This window comes from Nannobrachium achirus (genome assembly GCF_963921795.1).
Source record: "Nannobrachium achirus genome assembly, chromosome: 1".
In the NCBI taxonomy this organism is placed as follows: Eukaryota; Metazoa; Chordata; class Actinopteri; order Myctophiformes; family Myctophidae; genus Nannobrachium; species Nannobrachium achirus.
This window is the reverse complement of record NC_137810.1, coordinates 1412400-1433203: the sequence shown is the minus strand read 5'-3', so window position 1 is coordinate 1433203 and position 20804 is coordinate 1412400. Positions and strand designations below refer to the sequence as shown.

Sequence of the window (20804 nt, the reverse complement as noted above, 5' to 3'; positions counted from 1 at the left end):
AAATGTAAATGCTATTGAATTATACATTTGTTTGTGTCTCAAAAGATGCATCTATTAGCTTAAAAATAAAAAGCATTACCCTTATTTAAATTACATTTTCGAAACAGCCTTTTCATTTTAATATTGTCTATTATTTAGTGTGGCATTTTTTGAAAATGGTAAATCAAATGACCTTTTATATACATGTAATTCTGTCATAGAATAAGCACAACTGTACATTAATTGGAAATGCTATTGCATTATACATTCATTTTTGTCTAAAGAAATGCTTTCATTGTCTGAAGATTAAAAAGCATTTATGCATTTCATTTTCATTTTCAAAATTGCATTTTCATTTTAATATTGTCAGCAAATTAGCTGTCATTTTTTCAAAATTCAAATTCAAATGATCTTTTATTTATAATTTTAATTTAGTCATAGAATGAGCTCCTGTATATGGAAAATGTAAACACCATTGCATTTTACATTCATTTTTGTCTCCAAAAATGCGTCCATTTCCTGAACATTAAAAAGCAATTCTTTTATTTCAATTTCATTTTCGCATTTGCCATTTCATTTTAAATACGTCAGGTTTTTGCTTCCATACCAGCCTGGCTGCAGGAATGAGACAATTACAATGCAGGCATTTAGCAGACACAATAAGTAATGTAATAAATATATCAGCACAACCAGGCATCAAGGTAGGGTTTAATGGTTGTTCTAAATTCATCTAAACCACTTCTCACCATCTCCACATGCAGGGCTAGTTTAACTCTGTTGTGTAACCAGGACAGATTAACTAACTCAGTAACTAACTCAGTAACTAACTCACCATCTCCACATGTAGAGCCAGTTTAACTCTGTTGTGTAACCAGGACAGATTAACTAACTCAGTAAAGGTCTTTGCACACAGACGCGTTTTTCAACCATTGCATTTTTTCCCGTTTGCTGCATGAATAAAACACATTGGATTTGGTGTGCAATGCTGTGCGGAATCGGCGCTGCGGATCCCAAAAGGAGTCATAAAAGGAGTGATGAGTTTTTTACTGTTGGGGCGGCATGGCTCAGGGGTAGAGAAACCGTTATTAGAGCACGAAGGGTTCCCGAAGGGTTCCCAGTTCGAATCCGGGCTCTCCCTTAGTTAATATTGAAGAGTCTTTGAGCAAGACTCTGAACCCCTAGTTGCTCCTGGTGAGCAGGTTGGTGCCTTGCATGGTTTCCTCCGCCACCGGTGTATGAATGTGTGTGTGAATGGGTGAATGTAATGCACAATCTATGTAAAGCGCTTTGGATAAAAGCGCTATATAAATGCACCATTTAAAATTTACCACATGCAACAAGACGCACAAATCGAACTGGGCTCGATCGAGAAAAAAACGCACGGCCGCAGCCACTCGTCGCACGGCAAATTCGGAGCCGGTGTGCATGAGGTCATAGAGAATCATTGTTTTTTTTTTTAAAATGAAATTGTCCGTTTTATCCATGCGAACAAATGTGTGCAAAGCCCTTAACTAAGTCAGTAACTAACTCACCATCTCCACATGTAGAGCCAGTTTAACTCTGTTGTGCAGCCAGGACAGATTAACTAACTCAGTAACTAGCTCAGTAACTAACTCAGTAACTAACTCACCATCTCCACATGTAGAGCCAGTTTAACTCTGTTGTGCAGCCAGGACAGATTAACTAACTCAGTAACTAGCTCAGTAACTAACTCAGTAACTAACTCACCATCTCCACATGTAGAGCCAGTTTAACTCTGTTGTGCAGCCAGGACAGATTAACTAACTCAGTAACTAGCTCAGTAACTAACTCAGTAACTAACTCACCATCTCCACATGTAGAGCCAGTTTAACTCTGTTGTGCAGCCAGGACAGATTAACTAACTCAGTAACTAGCTCAGTAACTAACTCAGTAACTAACTCACCATCTCCACATGTAGAGCCAGTTTAACTCTGTTGTGCAGCCAGGACAGATTAACTAACTCAGTAACTAGCTCAGTAACTAACTCAGTAACTAACTCACCATCTCCACATGTAGAGCCAGTTTAACTCTGTTGTGCAGCCAGGACAGATTAACTAACTCAGTAACTAGCTCAGTAACTAACTCACCATCTCCACATGTAGAGCCAGTTTAACTCTGTTGTGCAGCCAGGACAGATTAACTAACTCAGTAACTAGCTCAGTAACTAACTCAGTAACTAACTCACCATCTCCACATGTAGAGCCAGTTTAACTCTGTTGTGCAGCCAGGACAGATTAACTAACTCAGTAACTAGCTCAGTAACTAACTCAGTAACTAACTCACCATCTCCACATGTAGAGCCAGTTTAACTCTGTTGTGCAGCCAGGACAGATTAACTAACTCAGTAACTAGCTCAGTAACTAACTCAGTAACTAACTCACCATCTCCACATGTAGAGCCAGTTTAACTCTGTTGTGCAGCCAGGACAGATTAACTAACTCAGTAACTAGCTCAGTAACTAACTCAGTAACTAACTCACCATCTCCACATGTAGAGCCAGTTTAACTCTGTTGTGCAGCCAGGACAGATTAACTAACTCAGTAACTAGCTCAGTAACTAACTCAGTAACTAACTCACCATCTCCACATGTAGAGCCAGTTTAACTCTGTTGTGCAGCCAGGACAGATTAACTAACTCAGTAACTAGCTCAGTAACTAACTCAGTAACTAACTCACCATCTCCACATGTAGAGCCAGTTTAACTCCGTTGTGCAGCCAGGACAGATTAACTAACTCAGTAACTAACTCAGTAAGGTAAGGTAACTCACCATCTCCACATGCAGAGCCAGTTTAACTCCATTGTGCAACCAGGAGAGGGCGATGATGGGGTCTCCGTCCACTGAGCTGCCCAGGTTGGACTCCCAGCTGTTCACCAGATGTTCTGACATCATCCAGCACTTGATCTGTCCGTCACCGTCTGCTGACAGCAGCCTGGAGCCTGGAGATGACAGCCATCAATCAATCAATCAATCAATACAACAGTCAATCTTTATTGAAAATAAATCTAACTTAGGCATTGCCACATGAGGCTGTTTTGAACAAGTTGAAGTGGCATTTCTTCCTCAGCCTAGTGGGAGCGTGCGTGGGGTGGGGGTGGGATGTGTTTGCACAATTTCACCAACATTGCACGCTGTGCTCATGATTTGAGGCATTTTGTTCAAAAATGACCAATCCTGAAGTGCAAACCCACTGGAAGACAATCTTAGCCAATCAGGATGGAATATGGAAATTCGGACAGATATATAGATATATAGAGATACTGTCCAAAAATGTGTTTTGCTCAAATGGACCTCATGGTGGCGCTAAAACAGGTCCATGTGAGAAATGTGGGCCACAGTTTAGCCGTAACAGACGGACGCACAGAGAAATGGATGGACAGAGGGCAAAACATAGGCTGCGTCCAAAATCCACCCTATTCCCTAATGTAGTATACTAAAAGGGGAATCCTCCATTTTGAACTAGTGTCCGAATGTATAGTGAGCATTTTTGTACCCTAATATAGTGCACTGAAGTATCCCACAATGCATTTGGATTTGTAGTGTGCATTCGATGGTCACTATTCAAGCGCTATTCAAGCCCTGCCGCCCCACAATGCACTGCGCTGCGGCCGCTGTCTCGCGCTTTGAGCACGCACATGCGGTGTGCACGCGCACACGCACACTGCAGGCTCGTCTCTCTGCGTCTCTGGGCAGGAGGAGTAGCCACCTGTTGCTGAGCAAACGCAACAGAGCCGTCCGTAGCAGAACCACCGGCTAAAGAAAACAACTCGTACAAATGTCCACACAGCATTGTCACCAGAGAACAACATTTGTTTTTCAACAGCTCTAAAGTTGAGTTGTTTATGAAGAGAAAATACGAGAATAGACGCTGGAGGCTTTTGTTTTTCGATCTTTTCTTCCCAACCTTCCACAGCTGATAATAATCATGATAAAATAATGTTATTTAAATTAGCAAGAATAACCTATTTTATCACAAACATGGGTGTAGGGCCTATATCTGCATGTGAGACAATTAAATGAATGTGGCATAAACATTATTCATTCATTGATTCACCAATGAATGAATACAATTTAAAAAAAATATATATGCCTATATATTTTTTTAACATTATTTTATTGAATTGTGATGAATAAAAACAATTATATTTGGCCTATTTCTCATAATAACACCGCAACATGTTGGTATGTTATTTACAATCCACAACACAAGCATTGGGGAGTTGATGTACAAGCTCACAACGCGTCGCTTCGCCCCCTGTTGAGAGCTTGTAGATCGGCTATTATTTATTGCTCGAAAAAGCCAGCGCTAGAGCGTTTTAACTGTGCGACAGCGATGACACAACCAGCTGGCGACGGAGTAGTGTCCGAAATGCGCTGATTTGATCACTACTGTAGTACACTACATCTGGATCCCTCATTTAGGGTTAGGGAGTAGGGAACGTGTTCCGCATTTCGGACACAGCCATAGTCTCTGCCTGCCTTTCGGCCTGGTGGAGACAATAAAACACACTGCAGGACAGGTGCCCACCAGGTAGGGTTATCAATATAACTTAACGAGCTTCATCCCTACTCAACACACAGCAACATGTTATGATGAACAACATGGAGGGTCTTGATGCCCTCTGGTGGACATATGTGGGAGGTGCAGAGACAGTAAACAACATGCAGGCTTCATGAATGGTAAATGGTAGCCTGATTTCAGACTCAGCTCACGCTTTAGTCTGAAACTGTGCTCCATTCTGAGCGATTTACGGGGGACTTTTTTGCGAGCGTGCACGCGCGTGTCCGCGCGCGAGTGATTGCGACGCACGGTGATCGAGACGCACGGTGGACGCGACGCACCGTCGGGGAGTGTGTGTGTGTGTGTGTCTCTGTCTGTGCCAGTGACTGCTTCCACACAGAACTGCGACCAGAAACTTGCAATCAACATTAAACAGCTTGGTGAAATCAGTGCGCTCGTGCGTGTGTGTGTGTGTGTGTGAACTTCGTTTGAATCGTTTCAACTGCTGCGCGGATTGGATATTCGTTAGACCCACCCCACCCCCACCCCCACCCCCACCCCGCGCGCTCATTGGACAGCCGAAAATAAAAACCGATTCATGTACTAAGCTCCAGACCAGAGAAAGAGTCCACTCTGAGAGTGGGCGGGGTCTATGGTCTGGAAGCAGGCTAGGTAAATGGTGCATTTATATAACGCTCTTATCCAAGGTGCTTTACAGAGATTATACATTACATTCTCTCTCTCACACACACACACACACACACACACACACACACACACACACACACACACACACACACACACACACACACACACACACACACACACACACACACACACACACACACACACACACACACACACACACCAACTGTGGAAGGAGCTTCTACCTCACGTTAGAGCATCTCAAACTCTGCTTGTGTTTACTTTAAAGAATGTTTGAAAACTCAAATTATTCTTATCACATTATTATCATATTATTATAATTATAATTATTATTATCTTACAGCTAAAAGCAGTCGACACGTCAACATTTAATGGAACAAAGTCCTGTTTTTTCCAGCTTGCAGCGCTGAAATCCCATATAATACTAGAAAAATATTGTTCCTTCGAAACAATTGTGGGCTCGCTTCAAGCCAGAAAACAATGGCTATAAAAGTACAAAATGTCAAGATCGCAGGCAGTGCTCTCTTTGACGTTACTGACGTCAAAGATTGGTCCATTTTGTTCCAAAAATGTGTTGTGCAAAAGTTGACCCGCTGGTGGCGCTATAACAGGCCAATGTAAGAAGGGTGGTATCTGTTCCTTGACCTATTGGGAATGTGCTTGCAAGATTTCACGCACATTGCAGGCTGTGTTCATGATTTGAGGTGTTTTTGGCTTTGGACACTTTATCGCTGCTTGCAGCTATATTCATTATTATTATTTTTTTTATGTGTGTGTGCACTTCATAGGCATATTAGATAAAGGTCCTTAGATTGTGTGTAGAATGTTTCATGCAAATTGCAAAAAAAAAAATCATAACGGGTTTAAGCGTTTCACAAACTGCTCAAAATGATATAGCGCCCCCCTTTGGCCAATTGGGGTAAGATTGGTTTTAGTGATATTTGGACTAACACTCTACATCTTTGCCAAATGCCATGAACATGTTACTTTGCATGTATGATTTAGAGGCAGAAGAATAATTTGCATAAAACTGCAATATTCATTGAATTTATTTAAAAAAGCATGTTTCAATTTTAAAGAAATCCGATCTGACAGATCTTTAGATATCGGTCCAAAGTTCACGTAAAAAAAGTTTTGTGCACGTGGAGCGAAAATTCCAGAATAAAAGCGGGTTTACGCGTTTTACAAACTGCTCAAAATGGTGGAAAATCGAAGGGCGGAGCTTACTTAACAACGACACAGATGTCTTCCGCTTGAGTCAAAGCACGCGTGTAACAAGTTGCATGTCTTCAAACGAAACGAGTCATGACTTATGCCCATTTGAAGTTTGAATTTTCAAACGCTTCGTATAGCGCCCCCCTTTGGCCGATTGGAATAAAATTGGTTTCAGTGATACTTTGACTAACCCTCCACATCTTTGCCAAATGCCATGAACGTGTAACTTTGCATGTATGAATTAGAGGCAGAAGAATAATTTGCATAAAACCGCAATATTGATTGAATTATTAAAAAAATATATTTCACTTTAAAAGAAATCCGCCGAGACTAGTTTGACCGTATTGGTCCAAAGTTCATGTGAAAAAAGTTGCATGCGCGTATCGCAAAAATCCCAAAGGTCAGAGGTCAAAAGTTAGAGGGTAAAAGTTGTTCGGCATGAGGAGACGCATAAGTGTATACAGGTTTCATGGCTGTACGTATAACACAGCATGAGCTATACCTGTTCAAAGTTCGCACTTTCGAAGGCTTCCTACAGCGCCACCATTTGGCCGATTGCTATAAAAAATAATAGCACACTTCGCCACTGTAAACTGAACACATTGATGTTTTTATTTTCATTTTCTCACTAAGTATGTAGGAGTAGAAAGGAACCGAAGTTCCCGTCTACTGACCGCCTGCCTGATAGATAAATAAACCCGTACAATATCTAAAGTGTGCTCGCCTTATAGGCGAGCCCACAATTATAACATTATTACAACAATTTCACTTCCCTTTGAACTTTTTTATTATGTTGTCACTTGACAGAAACCACTGATTTATGAAAATAGCAAATTAATCTACAAGCTCGCAACGTGGTGCGAAGTGATCTGCTATTTTCACTAGTTTGGGTCGAGGGAAAATGTCTAATCTGTGTGCGTGCGCGCGCGTGCGTGCGTGCGTGCGTGCGTGCGTGCGCGTGTGCGCGCGTGCGTGCGTGTGTGCGTGCGTGCGTAGAGGTTCAGCAGAGCTCACCTGATTGGTCCCACTCCAGACAGGAAATGACCTCAGCATGTCCAGAGTTGATGGAGTACACGTCCCAGGGGTGTTCTGTATCGATGATGTGGACCATGTGACTCACCTCTGCAGCCAATCAGAGACACAGGACACAATGACATCATCATCATCATCATCTTGGTGATGAATAAAGTAAATCATAAAAAGCATCAGTTGCAACATTCTCTAATGGCTCGGTCAGTCAAAAATCACAAAATGCATTATTAAAGTTCATTATGCTACTCTATGATCAGCACCAAGCACTGATTTCATACTCTATCACATCCGTAGAATCAGACCCTTCCTCACCCAGGAGGCCCAGCTCCTCATTCAGACATCTGTCATATCAAAACATGACTATTGTAACTCTCTCCTTACTGACCTTGCTGACCTTCTGCTGAATAGCAGATCTACATGCTCCCTTGTGAGCATGTAGATCTGCTATTTTCACAATTTCTACCTCTATATATTTGACAATTTGGTTTAGTTTCATTTGTCATTTTAGAGGTATTAAAAAGTCCTTAAATTGCCACTTTATAAATGTGCAGATACCCTCTATACACTTAAACTTTATGTTGGTTTGTTTACTGTTGAGAGAGAAAACAACGTTGCACATTAAGTTAATCATCTGGGGACCCCCCAAAATAACTGGGGGGGGGGTCGTGTGTGATGTGACTCTTATAGTAGGGCAGGAGAGAGGGGTCTACCAGCACCCCAATGACATGTTTTCGAAACCTGTTTTTTTAGGACCGTTATGATGTCTAGTTATGATTTCTGCTTGTTGCCGTGGTCAACTAATGTCCCATGGGGTTAATTTTTAACCTTTTCTCACAACTATCCCCAATCTCAACCATACAATGGACATAACATAAAATGCCATCACTCTTGAAGTAAACAACCTACAGGGAAAAAATGAACACACTTTTCTATATGATTTTGACACAAGGAATTCATTTCCGGCATAATTTTTAACATTAAAGCACATCTTGACCCTATTTCAGGACAGAAACAGCGAAAAACTACCAGAAATGTTCAAAACACATCTATATTTTCTCTTTGTACAAATACATTAACGTGTATTCTTTTTATACCACATGTTTTTTAGGACCCTTATGATGTCTAGTTATGATTTCTTCTTGTTGCCGTGGTCAACTAATGTCACATGGGGTTCATTTTTAACCTTTTCTTACATCTATCCCCAATCTGGACCATACAATGGACATAACAAAATGCCTTAACTCTTGAAGACCTACAGGGACAAATGAACACATTTTTCAACATGATTTTGACATAAGGAATTCATTTACATCATCATTTTTAACATTCAAGCACATCTTGACCCTATTTCAGGACAGAAACAGCGAGAAACTACCAGAAAATGTTCAAAAACATCTATATTTCTCTTTGTACATATAAATATTAAGGTGTATTCTTTTTATACCACTTGTTTTTTGAACCTTAATGGTGTCTAGTCAATATTTCTTCTTGTTGCCGTGGTCAATCAACGTGGCTTGGGGTTCATTTTAACCCTTTCTTACACCTATCCCCAAAACAAAACATAAGATGGCGATAATAGAAAATACCATAACTCTTGAAGTAAACAACATACAGAGACAAATCAACAAATTTTCCCACATCATTTGCACCCAAGGAACTCATTAACGTGGTTATTATTAAGATTCAAGCACATTTTGACACTACTTCATGGCAGATACTGCAAAAGATTTGCAGAAAATATTCAAATCGCATCTATATTTCTCTTTGTACAACATTTCTAAGGTCACACGTCATGTTTCTTAGTATCCTAATGGTGTCTAGTGTCAAGATTTAGTAGTGTTGCCCAACTCATGTTCCATGGGGTTTTTTCCCCAGATATGTTTTTGGGCTTTTATGCCTTTATTGACAGGACAGTAGACTGACAGGAAACGGGGAGAGAGAGTGACACGCAGCAAATCTGGACGGGCTCGGGGATCGAAACAGCGACCCGCTGCAGGCTACACAAAGCCTACTGTATGTGGGATGCGCCAAGCCCATTTTGAATCGATGTCCGTAAGTTATCAAAGAACAATTTCACTGGTCAGTGTCTTCCATCTCATCAAACTCCACCTCATCCTCTTCCTTATCATCAGAATTGGCCCACAAGACCAGACAGGCTCCAAAGTCCATCCTTCCGTCTTCTGCCACCCCTGACCTTCGTCATAGGTTTAGTCCCCCACAAGATTGGCTCAGCTGCTGGCTTGTAACAGGCCACTCACTCTATAGTTCACCCGCTGGATGTGGGGGATGCGCATATTGGCAGAGGGGCAGGCAGGCAAAATGCACTCTAGACCTGCTGCAGAGGGTCTCGTCTTCACCCACCAGTTCATTTAGCATCTTGTTCCTAGCCTGGTCGACTGATGTCTTGTGTGCTTGATTTTACATCACACACATGAAAGCTTCCAGCTGTTCCTGCACTTCCGGCTTCAACTTACACTCATTGCCCAGCTGGCTGTAGAATGATTGTTACGATTATTGCTAAATTTGGTCACTCAAAATGTTGCATTATACATAATGCAACATTTTGAGAGAAATGCTTGGCGATGAGTGTAAGTTGAAGCCGGAAGTGCAGGAGCAGCTGGAAGCCTTCGCGTGTGTGATGTAAAATCAAGCACGTGATACATCAGTGAACTATGGTAGGAGCAAGATGCTGAATAAACTGGTGGGAGAAGACAAGACCCTCTTCAGCAGGTCTAGAGTGCATTTTGCCCACCTGCCCCAATGCCAATATGCTCATCCCCCACATCCAGTGGGTGTGTTACTGCTGGCCTGTTACAAGCCAGCAGCTGAGCCAATCTTGTGGGGGCCTAAACCTATGACGAAGGTCAGGGGTGGCAGAAGACGGAAGGATGGACTTCGGAGCCTGTCTGGTCTTGTGGGCCAATTCTTCCCCAATCTCTCACTGACCTGTTGGCTGTCCTCAGTGATGATAATGATGATGATAAGGAAGAGGATGAGGTGGAGTTTGATGAGATGGAAGACACTGACCAGTGAAATTGTTCTTTGATAACTTACGGACATCGATTCAAAATGGTCTTGGCGCATCCCACATACAGTAGGCTTTGTGTAGCCTGCAGCGGGTCGCTGTTTCGATCCCCGAGCCCGTCCAGATTTGCTGCGTGTCACTCTCTCTCCCCGTTTCCTGTCAGTCTACTGTCCTGTCAATAAAGGCATAAAAGCCCAAAAACATATCTGGGGAAAAAACATGAACCCCATGGAACATGAGTTGGGCAACACTACTAAATCTTGACACTAGACACCATTAGGGTACTAAGAAACATGACGTGTGACCTTAGAAATGTTGTACAAAGAGAAATATAGATGTGATTTGAAAACAGGTTTCGAAAACATGTCATTGGGGTGCTGGTAGACCCCTCTCTCCTGCCCTACTATTAGTATGATGGTGGTGCAACATGAATTCAGAGCAAAGAGAGGGAAGCACGCACATCTCCAAAAAATGTTTCAGGTGCCAAACCAAAAGAATACACACCATAGGAAGAAGAGAAGTCTGCACACTGTTCAGCAGCTCCAGACACATTTTTATTTAAAGAGAAACAACGCTTCGACCCTTGCAGGTCTTCTTCACCTGAAGAAGACCTGTAAAGGTCGAAGCGTTGTTTTAGTTACTGGTACCTTTCTCCTGGTCCTCTGCCTTCAGGGTTAGGGTTAGGTTAGGGTTAGGGTTAGGGTGTAAATGTTACCTTTCTCCTGGTCCTCTGCCTTCAGGGTTAGGGTTAGGTTAGGGTTAGGGTTAGGGTGTAAATGTTACCTTTCACCTGGTCCTCAGCCTTCAGGTCGGTGGTGAAGGCCACCAGGTTCCTACAGCTCTGTATTTATGTTGTATTAATGTATTAATGAAGGGTTATGGTCTGGGTTAGGTAAGGGTAAGGGTTAGGGTAGTAGTGAAGGGTGTAAATGTTACCTTTCTCCTGGTCCTCAGCCTTCAGGTCCGTAGTGAAGGGTTAGGGTTAGGGTTAGGGTGTAAATGTTACCTTTCTCCTGGTCCTCTGCCTTCAGGTCTAGGGTTAGGTTAGGGTAAGGGTTAGGGTGTAAATGTTACCTTTCTCCTGGTCCTCTGCCTTCAGGTCCGTAGTGAAGGGTTAGGGTTAGGTAAGGGTAAGGGTTAGGGTAGTAGTGAAGGGTGTAAATGTTACCTTTCTCCTGGTCCTCAGCCTTCAGGTCTAGGGTTAGGGTAAGGGTTATGGTGTAAATGTTACCTTTCTCCTGGTCCTCAGCTTTCAGGTCCGTAGTGAAGGGTCTAGGGTTAGGTAAGGGTAAGGGTTATGGTGTAAATGTTACCTTTCTCCTGGTCCTCAGCCTTCAGGTCCGTAGTGAAGGGTCTAGGGTTAGGTTAGGGTAAGGGTTATGGTGTAAATGTTACCTTTCTCCTGGTCCTCAGCTTTCAGGTCCGTAGTGAAGGGTCTAGGGTTAGGTAAGGGTAATGTGGTTATGGTGTAAATGTTACCTTTCTCCTGGTCCTCAGCCTTCAGGTCTGTAGTGAAGGGTTAGGGTTAGGTAAGGGTAAGGGTTAGGGTAGTAGTGAAGGGTGTAAATGTTACCTTTCTCCTGGTCCTCTGCTTTCAGGTCCGTAGTGAAGGGTTAACGTTAGGTAAGGGTAAGGGTTAGGGTAGTAGTGAAGGGTTAGGGTAGTAGTGAAGGGTGTAAATGTTACCTTTCTCCTGGTCCTCTGCCTTCAGGTCCGTAGTGAAGGCCACCAGGTTCCTGCAGCTCCAGGAACAAACCAGAGGGATGGACGGACAGTGGAGGTTCTTAGGCCTCTTCTCCCACTCACACACATAGGTCACCTCCATCTGTGTAACACCAGAGCAATGTTATATAGGTCACCTCCATCTGTGTAACACCACAACAATGTTATTGCGACCGTCAGGGAGCAGTTTACTATGAAAACCTCCACCGGCCGTCCGTCCGTCCGTCCGTCCGTCCGTCCGTCCGTCCGTCACACGTCACACGTCACACCTTTGTTTGTGTACGGTGTGATGTCATATATCTTCAGTATGACGTCACACCACATGTGTACACAAACCTTTGTGTACGTTGCTGTGGCAACAGTCTGTTGTTGCTGGTCTGTTAGTGTACGTTAGCAACCACCTTAGCAACCATGGTTTTACCCTAGCAACCAACTGTTTACCCTAGCAACCAACTGTTTACCATAGCAACCATGTTTTTTTACCCTAGCAACCAACTGGGCATAAAAGGGATTCTGTTAGGGATCTCCATATATGGGCATAAAAGGGATTCTGTTAGGGATCTCCATATATGGGCATAAAAGGGATTCTGTTAGGGATCTCCATATATGGGCATAAAAGGGATTCTGTTAGCTGTTAGTGATCTCCATATATGGGCATAAAAGGGATGCTGTTAGGGATCTCCATATATGGGCATAAAAGGGATTCTGTTAGGGATCTCCATATATGGGCATGAAAGGGATTATGTTAGGGATCTCCATATATGGGCATAAAAGGGATTGTATCCCAGATGATGCCCTGTACTTGGGATTTGTTGATGTAAATGTTCACATAGAGTGTAATAATTGGTAAAACAAACTTTTGGCCTATTTGTGGAGATAAGCGACCAACGGTCGCTTATCTCCCGATTAGGGAGTCTTACTGGTATAGGTCACCTCCATCTGTGTAACACCAGAGCAATGTTATTGCGACCATAGGTCGCACTTACTACAGAAAGCTCCACCAGGTGTCCGTGCGTCAGTCAGTCCGTCCGTCACACGTCAGACGTCACACTTTTGCCCTGCTCATATCTCCGCAACCGTTGCCCCGATCCATGCCAGATTTTGCACACACACTCTTTACCTGCCAAACTACAACCTCCAAGGACCCCCGGAGTTCCAGGGACCCCCAGGTCCCTGGGGGACCCCCAGGTGTAAAAAAAATACCAAATGTGCAAAAATGACCAAATGACCACCCCCACGGGGCTGCTCACGGGGAATTCCCGGGGACCACCCACTCCTGGTGCTCCAGAACGGACGCTCCTAGGCCGAGTTAGGGCATTTTATGTGAGCTGCAGTGGCCTAGGAGCGTCCGGGAGAGCCGGGGCCGGTACCTATTCGTCCGCCAAGGCAACGCGGAGACCCCACCCCTCATTTCTCACATGGCCCTCTTCTAGCGAGACCTACGGTCGCTTATCTCCCGATTAGGGAGTCTTACTGGTATAGGTCACCTCCATCTGTGTAACACCAGAACAATGTTATATAGGTCACCTCCATCTGTGTAACACCAGAACAATGTTATATAGGTCACCTCCATCTGTGTAACACCAGAACAATGTTATATAGGTCACCTCCATCTGTGTAACACCAGAGCAATGTTATATAGGTCACCTCCATCTGTGTAACACCACCACAGTACTGTTCGGACTATAGAACAGTGGTTCTCAACCTTTTTAGACCACTAGCCATATTGAAACTTACTCACCCAATCGTTGCATACTGTTCTGCTCCCAGATGAGGTCCTATAAAGGTGGACCGCCCCCACATCAAGTTGGAAAACACTCCAAACTAAATGTTATCCAAAAAGTAAAGGTAGTTCTGAGCTCCCAGTAGGGGTGGGCCATATGGAAAAATACAATGTCACGATATTTTCCCAAGCTGTATCACGATACATGATTTTATCACAATTCTTTTTCACGTTGGTTTTTATGTTTATTTTTCAAGTTACTTGACAAAAACGAGGCTCTTTGGGTTCCTTTTGGGAGGTCTAAATTGAACTTTACAAGTATGTAACTCTGACAGTATACAAATGAAACCAAATGGACCCTTACGGGTCCATTTGAGTTAAGTGGAGACCTTGACATTTTAAAGTTTGAGAACTACTGATTTAGACCAAAATGCAGGTTTAAACTGAATTCTGCCATGAATCTCTGTATTAACGATTAAACAGGATTTTTTACAAGGCTCCCTCAATGTATCACGATACGATATCTCTGAAAAGGCATATCGTAGAGACATTGTATCGTCTCAAAGATAATTATCACCATATCGCCCACCCCTAGCTCCCAGACTATAGTTTTCCATCCCAGGGTACATAAAACATGCACCACAGCGTTGGGAAACGGTTTAAATCGCTTATTTAGTCTCAAGAAATTCAGAAAAGCCCCCGCCGTAGTCTCGCGTGGCCAGACTGTTGCTTAACGCGATTTGCAAATGCTCCCTGGCTACGCAAGACTTACAGTACTGGCAACAGTTCCTCCGCTTGAATGGGAAAACATTACAAAACTAACGGTTTAAGCGGTTGTTTCATGTCCTGGTTCATGTTTTATGAACCCTGGGATGGAATACCACAGTCTGGGAGCTCAGAACTACCTTTACTTTTTGGATAACATTTAATTTGGAGTGTTTTCCAACTTGATGTGGAGGCGGTCCGGGCCATCACTGCACCACCTTTACCAGAGTCAACTCAAAGAAAGGGTCAAACTCATTCTTCTGCTATACCACAAAAATGTGGAATGCCTTACCGAAGGTCTTAAAGGAGTGTGGATCACTAGCATCCTTTAAAATCGCCCTGAAAACCACTAAAGCCCGTATCATAGTCGGGTCCGCGGTGGAAGGCTTTACACCGCGGTGTAGTCTTTTCGAGTCTTTTTGAGTCATGAAACTACAACGTTACATCATTCCTCACGGTGGAGAGCTTTCCACCGTGAGTCCCAACACATCTCTCTGTTTTTACTATCAGACAGGCAGGCTCTACACCCCGTTCACTGATTGGTCGACCTGAACCGGTCTAGACGGGGTAAAGTTCTTCACCGTGGGCCGTGACTATGATGGCCTGCACTTATTTTCTGACTTGAGGTGGAAAGATTTCCACCTCAAATTTGCAGTGGATAGGTCTCCACCGTAGACTCTGATACGGGCTTTACAGGCAGCAGCCGTCCGCAATTGGGAATAAATACAAACCTAGCCCAGAACCCAGCCCTACCCTACCTTGCCCCTTCTTTGTATATACTTACAGTTTGCCTTACTGTTTCTTGTTCTTTCTTATTTTATTTTTTTCTGACTATATCTACTGCATAGTACTATGTTCTATTCGTCTGTCATTCAATGTTATATGAGATACTTAAATGGTTTCCTGTGGAAATAAGCTTAGTCTTTTCTAGGATCGCCTTTTAGTAGACCTTGTACCAGTGAACTGTACCGTCATGAAACTGTACCTTTTCCTATGCAAACTGACAATAAAGTCTTCAATCAATCAATCAATCAATCAATCAATCAATATAGGACCTCATCTGGGAGCACAACAGTATGCAGCGACGGGTGAGGTTCTATATGGGGCTACACGACCCCCAAAATAATGATATTTTAACTGGGGACCCCCCCACCCTGACGAGCACTAAGAGTTGTGGCATTACATTTTGTATAACACGGTTCTATTGTGAAAATAGCAGATCTACATGCTCACAACGCCTCGCAATGCAAGGCGTTGTGGGCATGTAGATCTGCTATTTTCACTATCTCTGCCAATATTTGACAATTTGGCCAATGTTTAATTTGCATTTTAGAGGTATTAAAAAGTCCTTAAATTGTCACTTTAGAAATGTGCAGATACCCTCTATACACTTAAACTTTATGTTGGTTTGTTTACTGTTGAGAGAGAAAACAATGTTGTACATTAATCATCTGGGGACCCCCGGAAATAATTTGGGAACCCCCTTGGGGTCCCAACCCACAGGTTGAGAACCCCTGCTATTTAGGTCACCTCCATCTGTGTAACACCACCATAATACTGTTACAACCTCTGTCAAATCAAAGTCAATTATTTATCTATTCATCATTTGATGACCCAAAACTATTACAACAATATTTTGTCATCCTTGGTTCAGATTGTGTCCACAAGTCCATGCTGTATTGATGTTGGTGTCATAGGAGAGATGCTGATCTCAATAACAATCTACATGTGTTACAGGCATGTATCTTTTAATGTATTTTATTGTATTTCTATAGTGCTATTCTGGCCATGTAATTATAGGTTAACATGTTCTCTTACCACCAACCGAAATAGGCAAACATAGTGTTTCTACAATAATAGTGGATCTACAAGCTCACAACGCATCACAAGCTTGTATTTCTGTTTTTGCTATCTGAATACATCATTATTTAGCCTATTAGTAGAGCTGGTATCTGAACCAGTGGCGTCAGTTCAGAAAAGGCTAAGGTATGGCAACATGACTGGTGTGATCTGATCTGAACTGTGATTTAACAATGACTGATAATAAACTGATAATTAACTATTCAATCAATCTATATTCCTTCTCCAGAACTGAAGCCTCCTCCATATCAATATAAAATGCACCGTGGTGTTGATCAATCATGCATTAAACCACAGCGCATTAAAGAATAAAACAAACTACTTATTATTAATATAACAACTAAACATTTCCATCAGTCTTCCTACAGATGCTACACAGTTAGCCTGTTAGCATCTTCTACTACTACAGTTAAAGCATGGAAACCACAGCCTCAGTGAAGCAGTCAGACTGACGTCACACTGATAGCCTGCAGTTTATCATAACAACACATTAATTAAACATGAATAAATGCTGTATAAAAGCAGATATTAATGTAAATAATGATCCTACCTTTCAACCAGAATCCTTCCTCTGTGGTAGAAAACTACAACTCTGCTGCCTGAAGGACCCCACAGCTGTCCGTTACGATGCCTGTAGCGTTAGATTACACTGTTTCCCAAACAGTGGCTCGGGACCCATTTGAGGGTCACAAAGACATTTTTTATGGGAGCCTTAATTTGTGGTTTCTTATATTTAGTTTTTAATTATTATTATTTCAAACATTTTCAATAAACATAACAAAAATATCAAATACTTTTTTTTTGTGTATTTCAATAAAAAAAATCTAAGAAAAGGCAAATTAATTACATCAATTAGAAAATCAATGTTTAAGAAGTAGTGAAAATAGATGATCTACAAGCTCACAATGTGGCGCGAAGCGAACGCCTTGTGAGCTTGTAGATTTGCTGTTTTCACCAGTTTGGCTCGAGCACACTACTGTATGTCACTGATGACCCACTCCACCTCAGCTGAAGTCTGTAGTAAAAATAACAAACACACTTTCTCTGCTCACCAAAACAAAGAGTGTTTTATGGAGTTTAAAAGCCTGTTTTCCTCAGTGGCAACACTCTGACCCCACCTCACCTCTAAAATACACTTTATGGACGGAAAAGATGAGATTTCACCCGAAGGTGAAAATCTGCTCAAAGGACATTTCTATTGACCAGACCTGTAGAGGGCGCTGTTTAGTAGCTGAAATGAGCGGTGAAATGTCATCTGTGTTGTGTCCATAAAGTGTATTTTAGAGGTGAGGTGGGCTCAGAGTGTTGCCACTGAGGAAAACAGGCTTTCACCTCCATAAAGCAAATCCCTAGCCTCCTTTAAAATTGGTATGAAAAGTCACCTTCAGACAGCAGCTACCCGTGACTTGTAAATAGACTAAGCCCCCATGCTCCCCCCCCCCCCCCCCCCCCCCCCTTTTTCTTTGTATTCTGCCTTTTGTATTTGATGTCATGCTTTTGAAACTGATATTATTGCGACCGTCAGGGAGCAGTTTACTATGAAAACCTCCACCGGCCGTCCGTCCGTCGGTCGGTCACACGTCACACGTCACACGTCACACCTTTGCCCTGCTCATATCTCCGCATCAGTATATAGGGCTTGTTTGTTTATTGTATGACACCAGTAAGACTCCCTAATCGGGAGATAAGCGACCGTTGGTCGCTTATCTCCACAAATATCACAACCTCCACCTCTCACGTCATACGGGTAGCCATAGTTACACCTGGAATGTTGAATCTCCATATATGGAGATAACCTACGCATCACACAAAGTCTGACCTCACCAGCCCATACTTGGGCATGGACGACTTATATCTCCATATACGGAGATGGCCATATATGGAGATACGATGACATCACAGAGTCCACAGCTGATGATGTGGCGTGATGTCATACAATAAACAAACAAGCCCTATATACTGATGCGATACGATGACATCACAGAATCCACAGCTGATGATGTGGCGTGATGTCATACAATAAACAAACAAGCCCTATATACTGATGCGGAGATATGAGCAGGGCAAAGGTGTGACGTGTGACGTGTGACCGACCGACCGACCGACCGACGGACCGACCGACGGACGGACGGCCGGTGGAGGTTTTCATAGTAAACTGCTCCCTGACGGTCGCAATCAACAAATCCCAAGTACTATGCAGAACGACCCATTTCAAGTTTTTAATGTACAACAATATTTAGAAAATAGGTCTACAAGCTGACAGTCCTCGTCCCTTATATTCCCATAGGTTATATGGAGATCTCAGTGTTTGTCAGTCCTTGTTCATTTATGCCCATATATGGACATCTCTATATCTACTGTAACAGTCCTTGTCCCTTTATGCCCATATATGGAGATCTCTTAACTGTAAGTCCTTGTCCCTTTTATGCCCATATATGGATATTCCTGATGTCATCAGTATATGAACATATATGGGCTTTCTGATATGCCCATATATGGAGATCTCTTAACTGTAAGCCCTTGTCCCTTTTATGCCCATATATGGATATCCCTGATGTCATCCGTATATGCCCATATATGGGCTTTCTAATATGCCCATATATGGAGATCTCTGTATCTCCATATATGGGTATAAAAGGATACTTCAGGTCTGACATCAGGTTTGTTTATATTGGGTTGCTAGGTTTGACATCACAAACTCTATGGGCCATCTGACCTAGAAATCTATATTTGGGCATAGATGACTCATCGTGACCTCATCACACGTCGACCGCACGTGTGACGTGCGGTCGACCGCACGTGTGACCGACGGACGGCCGGTGGAGGTTTTCATACTAAACTGCGACCTTACGGTCGCAATCACGCCACATCATCAGCTGTGGACTCTGTGATGTCATCGTATCGCATCAGTATATAGGGCTTGTTTGTTTATTGTATGACATCACGCCACATCATCAGCTGTGGACTCTGTGATGTCATCGTATCTTCATATATGGCCATCTCCGTATATGGAGATATAAGTCGTCCATGCCCAAGTATGGGCTGGTGAGGTCAGACTTTGTGTGATGCGTAGGTTATCTCCATATATGGAGATTCAACATTCCAGGCAATGCTCTCTTCCCTGGTGAGAATTGCCCCTTTATATAGGGCTTGTTTGTGTATTGTATGACATCACGCCACATCATCAGCTGTGGACTCTGTGATGTCATCGTATCTCCATATATGGCCATCTCCGTATATGGAGATATAAGTCGTCCATGCCCAAGTATGGGCTGGTGAGGTCAGACTTTGTGTGATGCGTAGGTTATCTCCATATATGGAGATTCAACATTCCAGGTGTAACTATGGCTACCCGTATGACGTGAGAGGTGGAGGTTGTGATATTTATATCAACATTCCAGGTGTAACTATGGCTACCCGTATGACGTGAGAGGTGGAGGTTGTGATATTTGTGGAGATAAGCGACCAACGGTCGCTTAGGGAGTCCCGATTAGGGAGTCTTACTGGTCCTAGATAAAGTACTATGTTCTATCCGCCTGTCTTTCAATGTTATTGCGACCGTAGGTCGCATTTACTATCAAAAGCTCCACCGGCTGTCCGTGCGTCAGTCCGTGAGTCCGTCACACTTTTGCCCTGCTCATATCTCCACAACCGTTGCCCCCATCCATGCCAGATTTTACACACACACTCCTTGACTGCCAAACTAGAACCTCCAAGGACCCCCGGAGCCCCAGGGACCCCCAGGTCCCTGGGGGACCCCCAGATGTAAAAAATGACCAAATGTGCTCACACGTCACACTTTTTCCCTGCTTATATCTCCGCACCCGTTGACCCGATCCATGCCAGATTTTACACACACACACTCCTTGCCTGCCAAACTACAACCTCCAAGGACCCCCGGAGGACCTGGGGGTAAAAGATGTAAAAAATGACCAAATGTGCAAAAATCACCAAATGACCACCCCAACGGGGCTGCTCACGGGGAATTCCCGGGGACCACCGACTCCTGGTGCTCCAGAACGGATGCAAAAGTGGTGGCGCCCCCAGTGGAGGACCCCCTGCCACTGCAGCGCACATAAAATGCCGTAACTCGGGCTAGGAGCGTCCGGGAGAGCCGGGGCCGGTACCTATTCGTCCGCCTCGGCGGCGCGGAGACCCCACCCCTCATTTCTCACATGGCCCTCTTCTAGCGCCACCATGAGGCCGATTCTTGCAAAACACATTTTTGGACACTGCTCCTACAATTTTGCCCCTAAAATCACTCAAATCGGTACACAGTATGTCTACACTCATGTCA

General features: G+C 43.3%; 1 protein-coding gene across 1 annotated transcript in view; it reads right to left on the bottom strand.

Annotated features, from left to right (window-relative positions):
- Positions 1-17112, bottom strand: part of med16 (mediator complex subunit 16) — a 67136-nt gene extending 50024 nt beyond the window's left edge. The window contains exons 1-4 of the mRNA XM_080734382.1: positions 17058-17112; positions 12124-12262; positions 7395-7502; positions 2768-2937 (exon numbers count right to left, since the gene is read on the bottom strand). Coding sequence (XP_080590508.1) covers positions 2768-2937; positions 7395-7502; positions 12124-12262 — 417 coding nt within the window. The 5' untranslated portion in view covers positions 17058-17112. The remainder of the gene's footprint in view (positions 1-2767; positions 2938-7394; positions 7503-12123; positions 12263-17057) is intronic.
- Positions 17113-20804: the final 3692 nt, after the last annotated feature.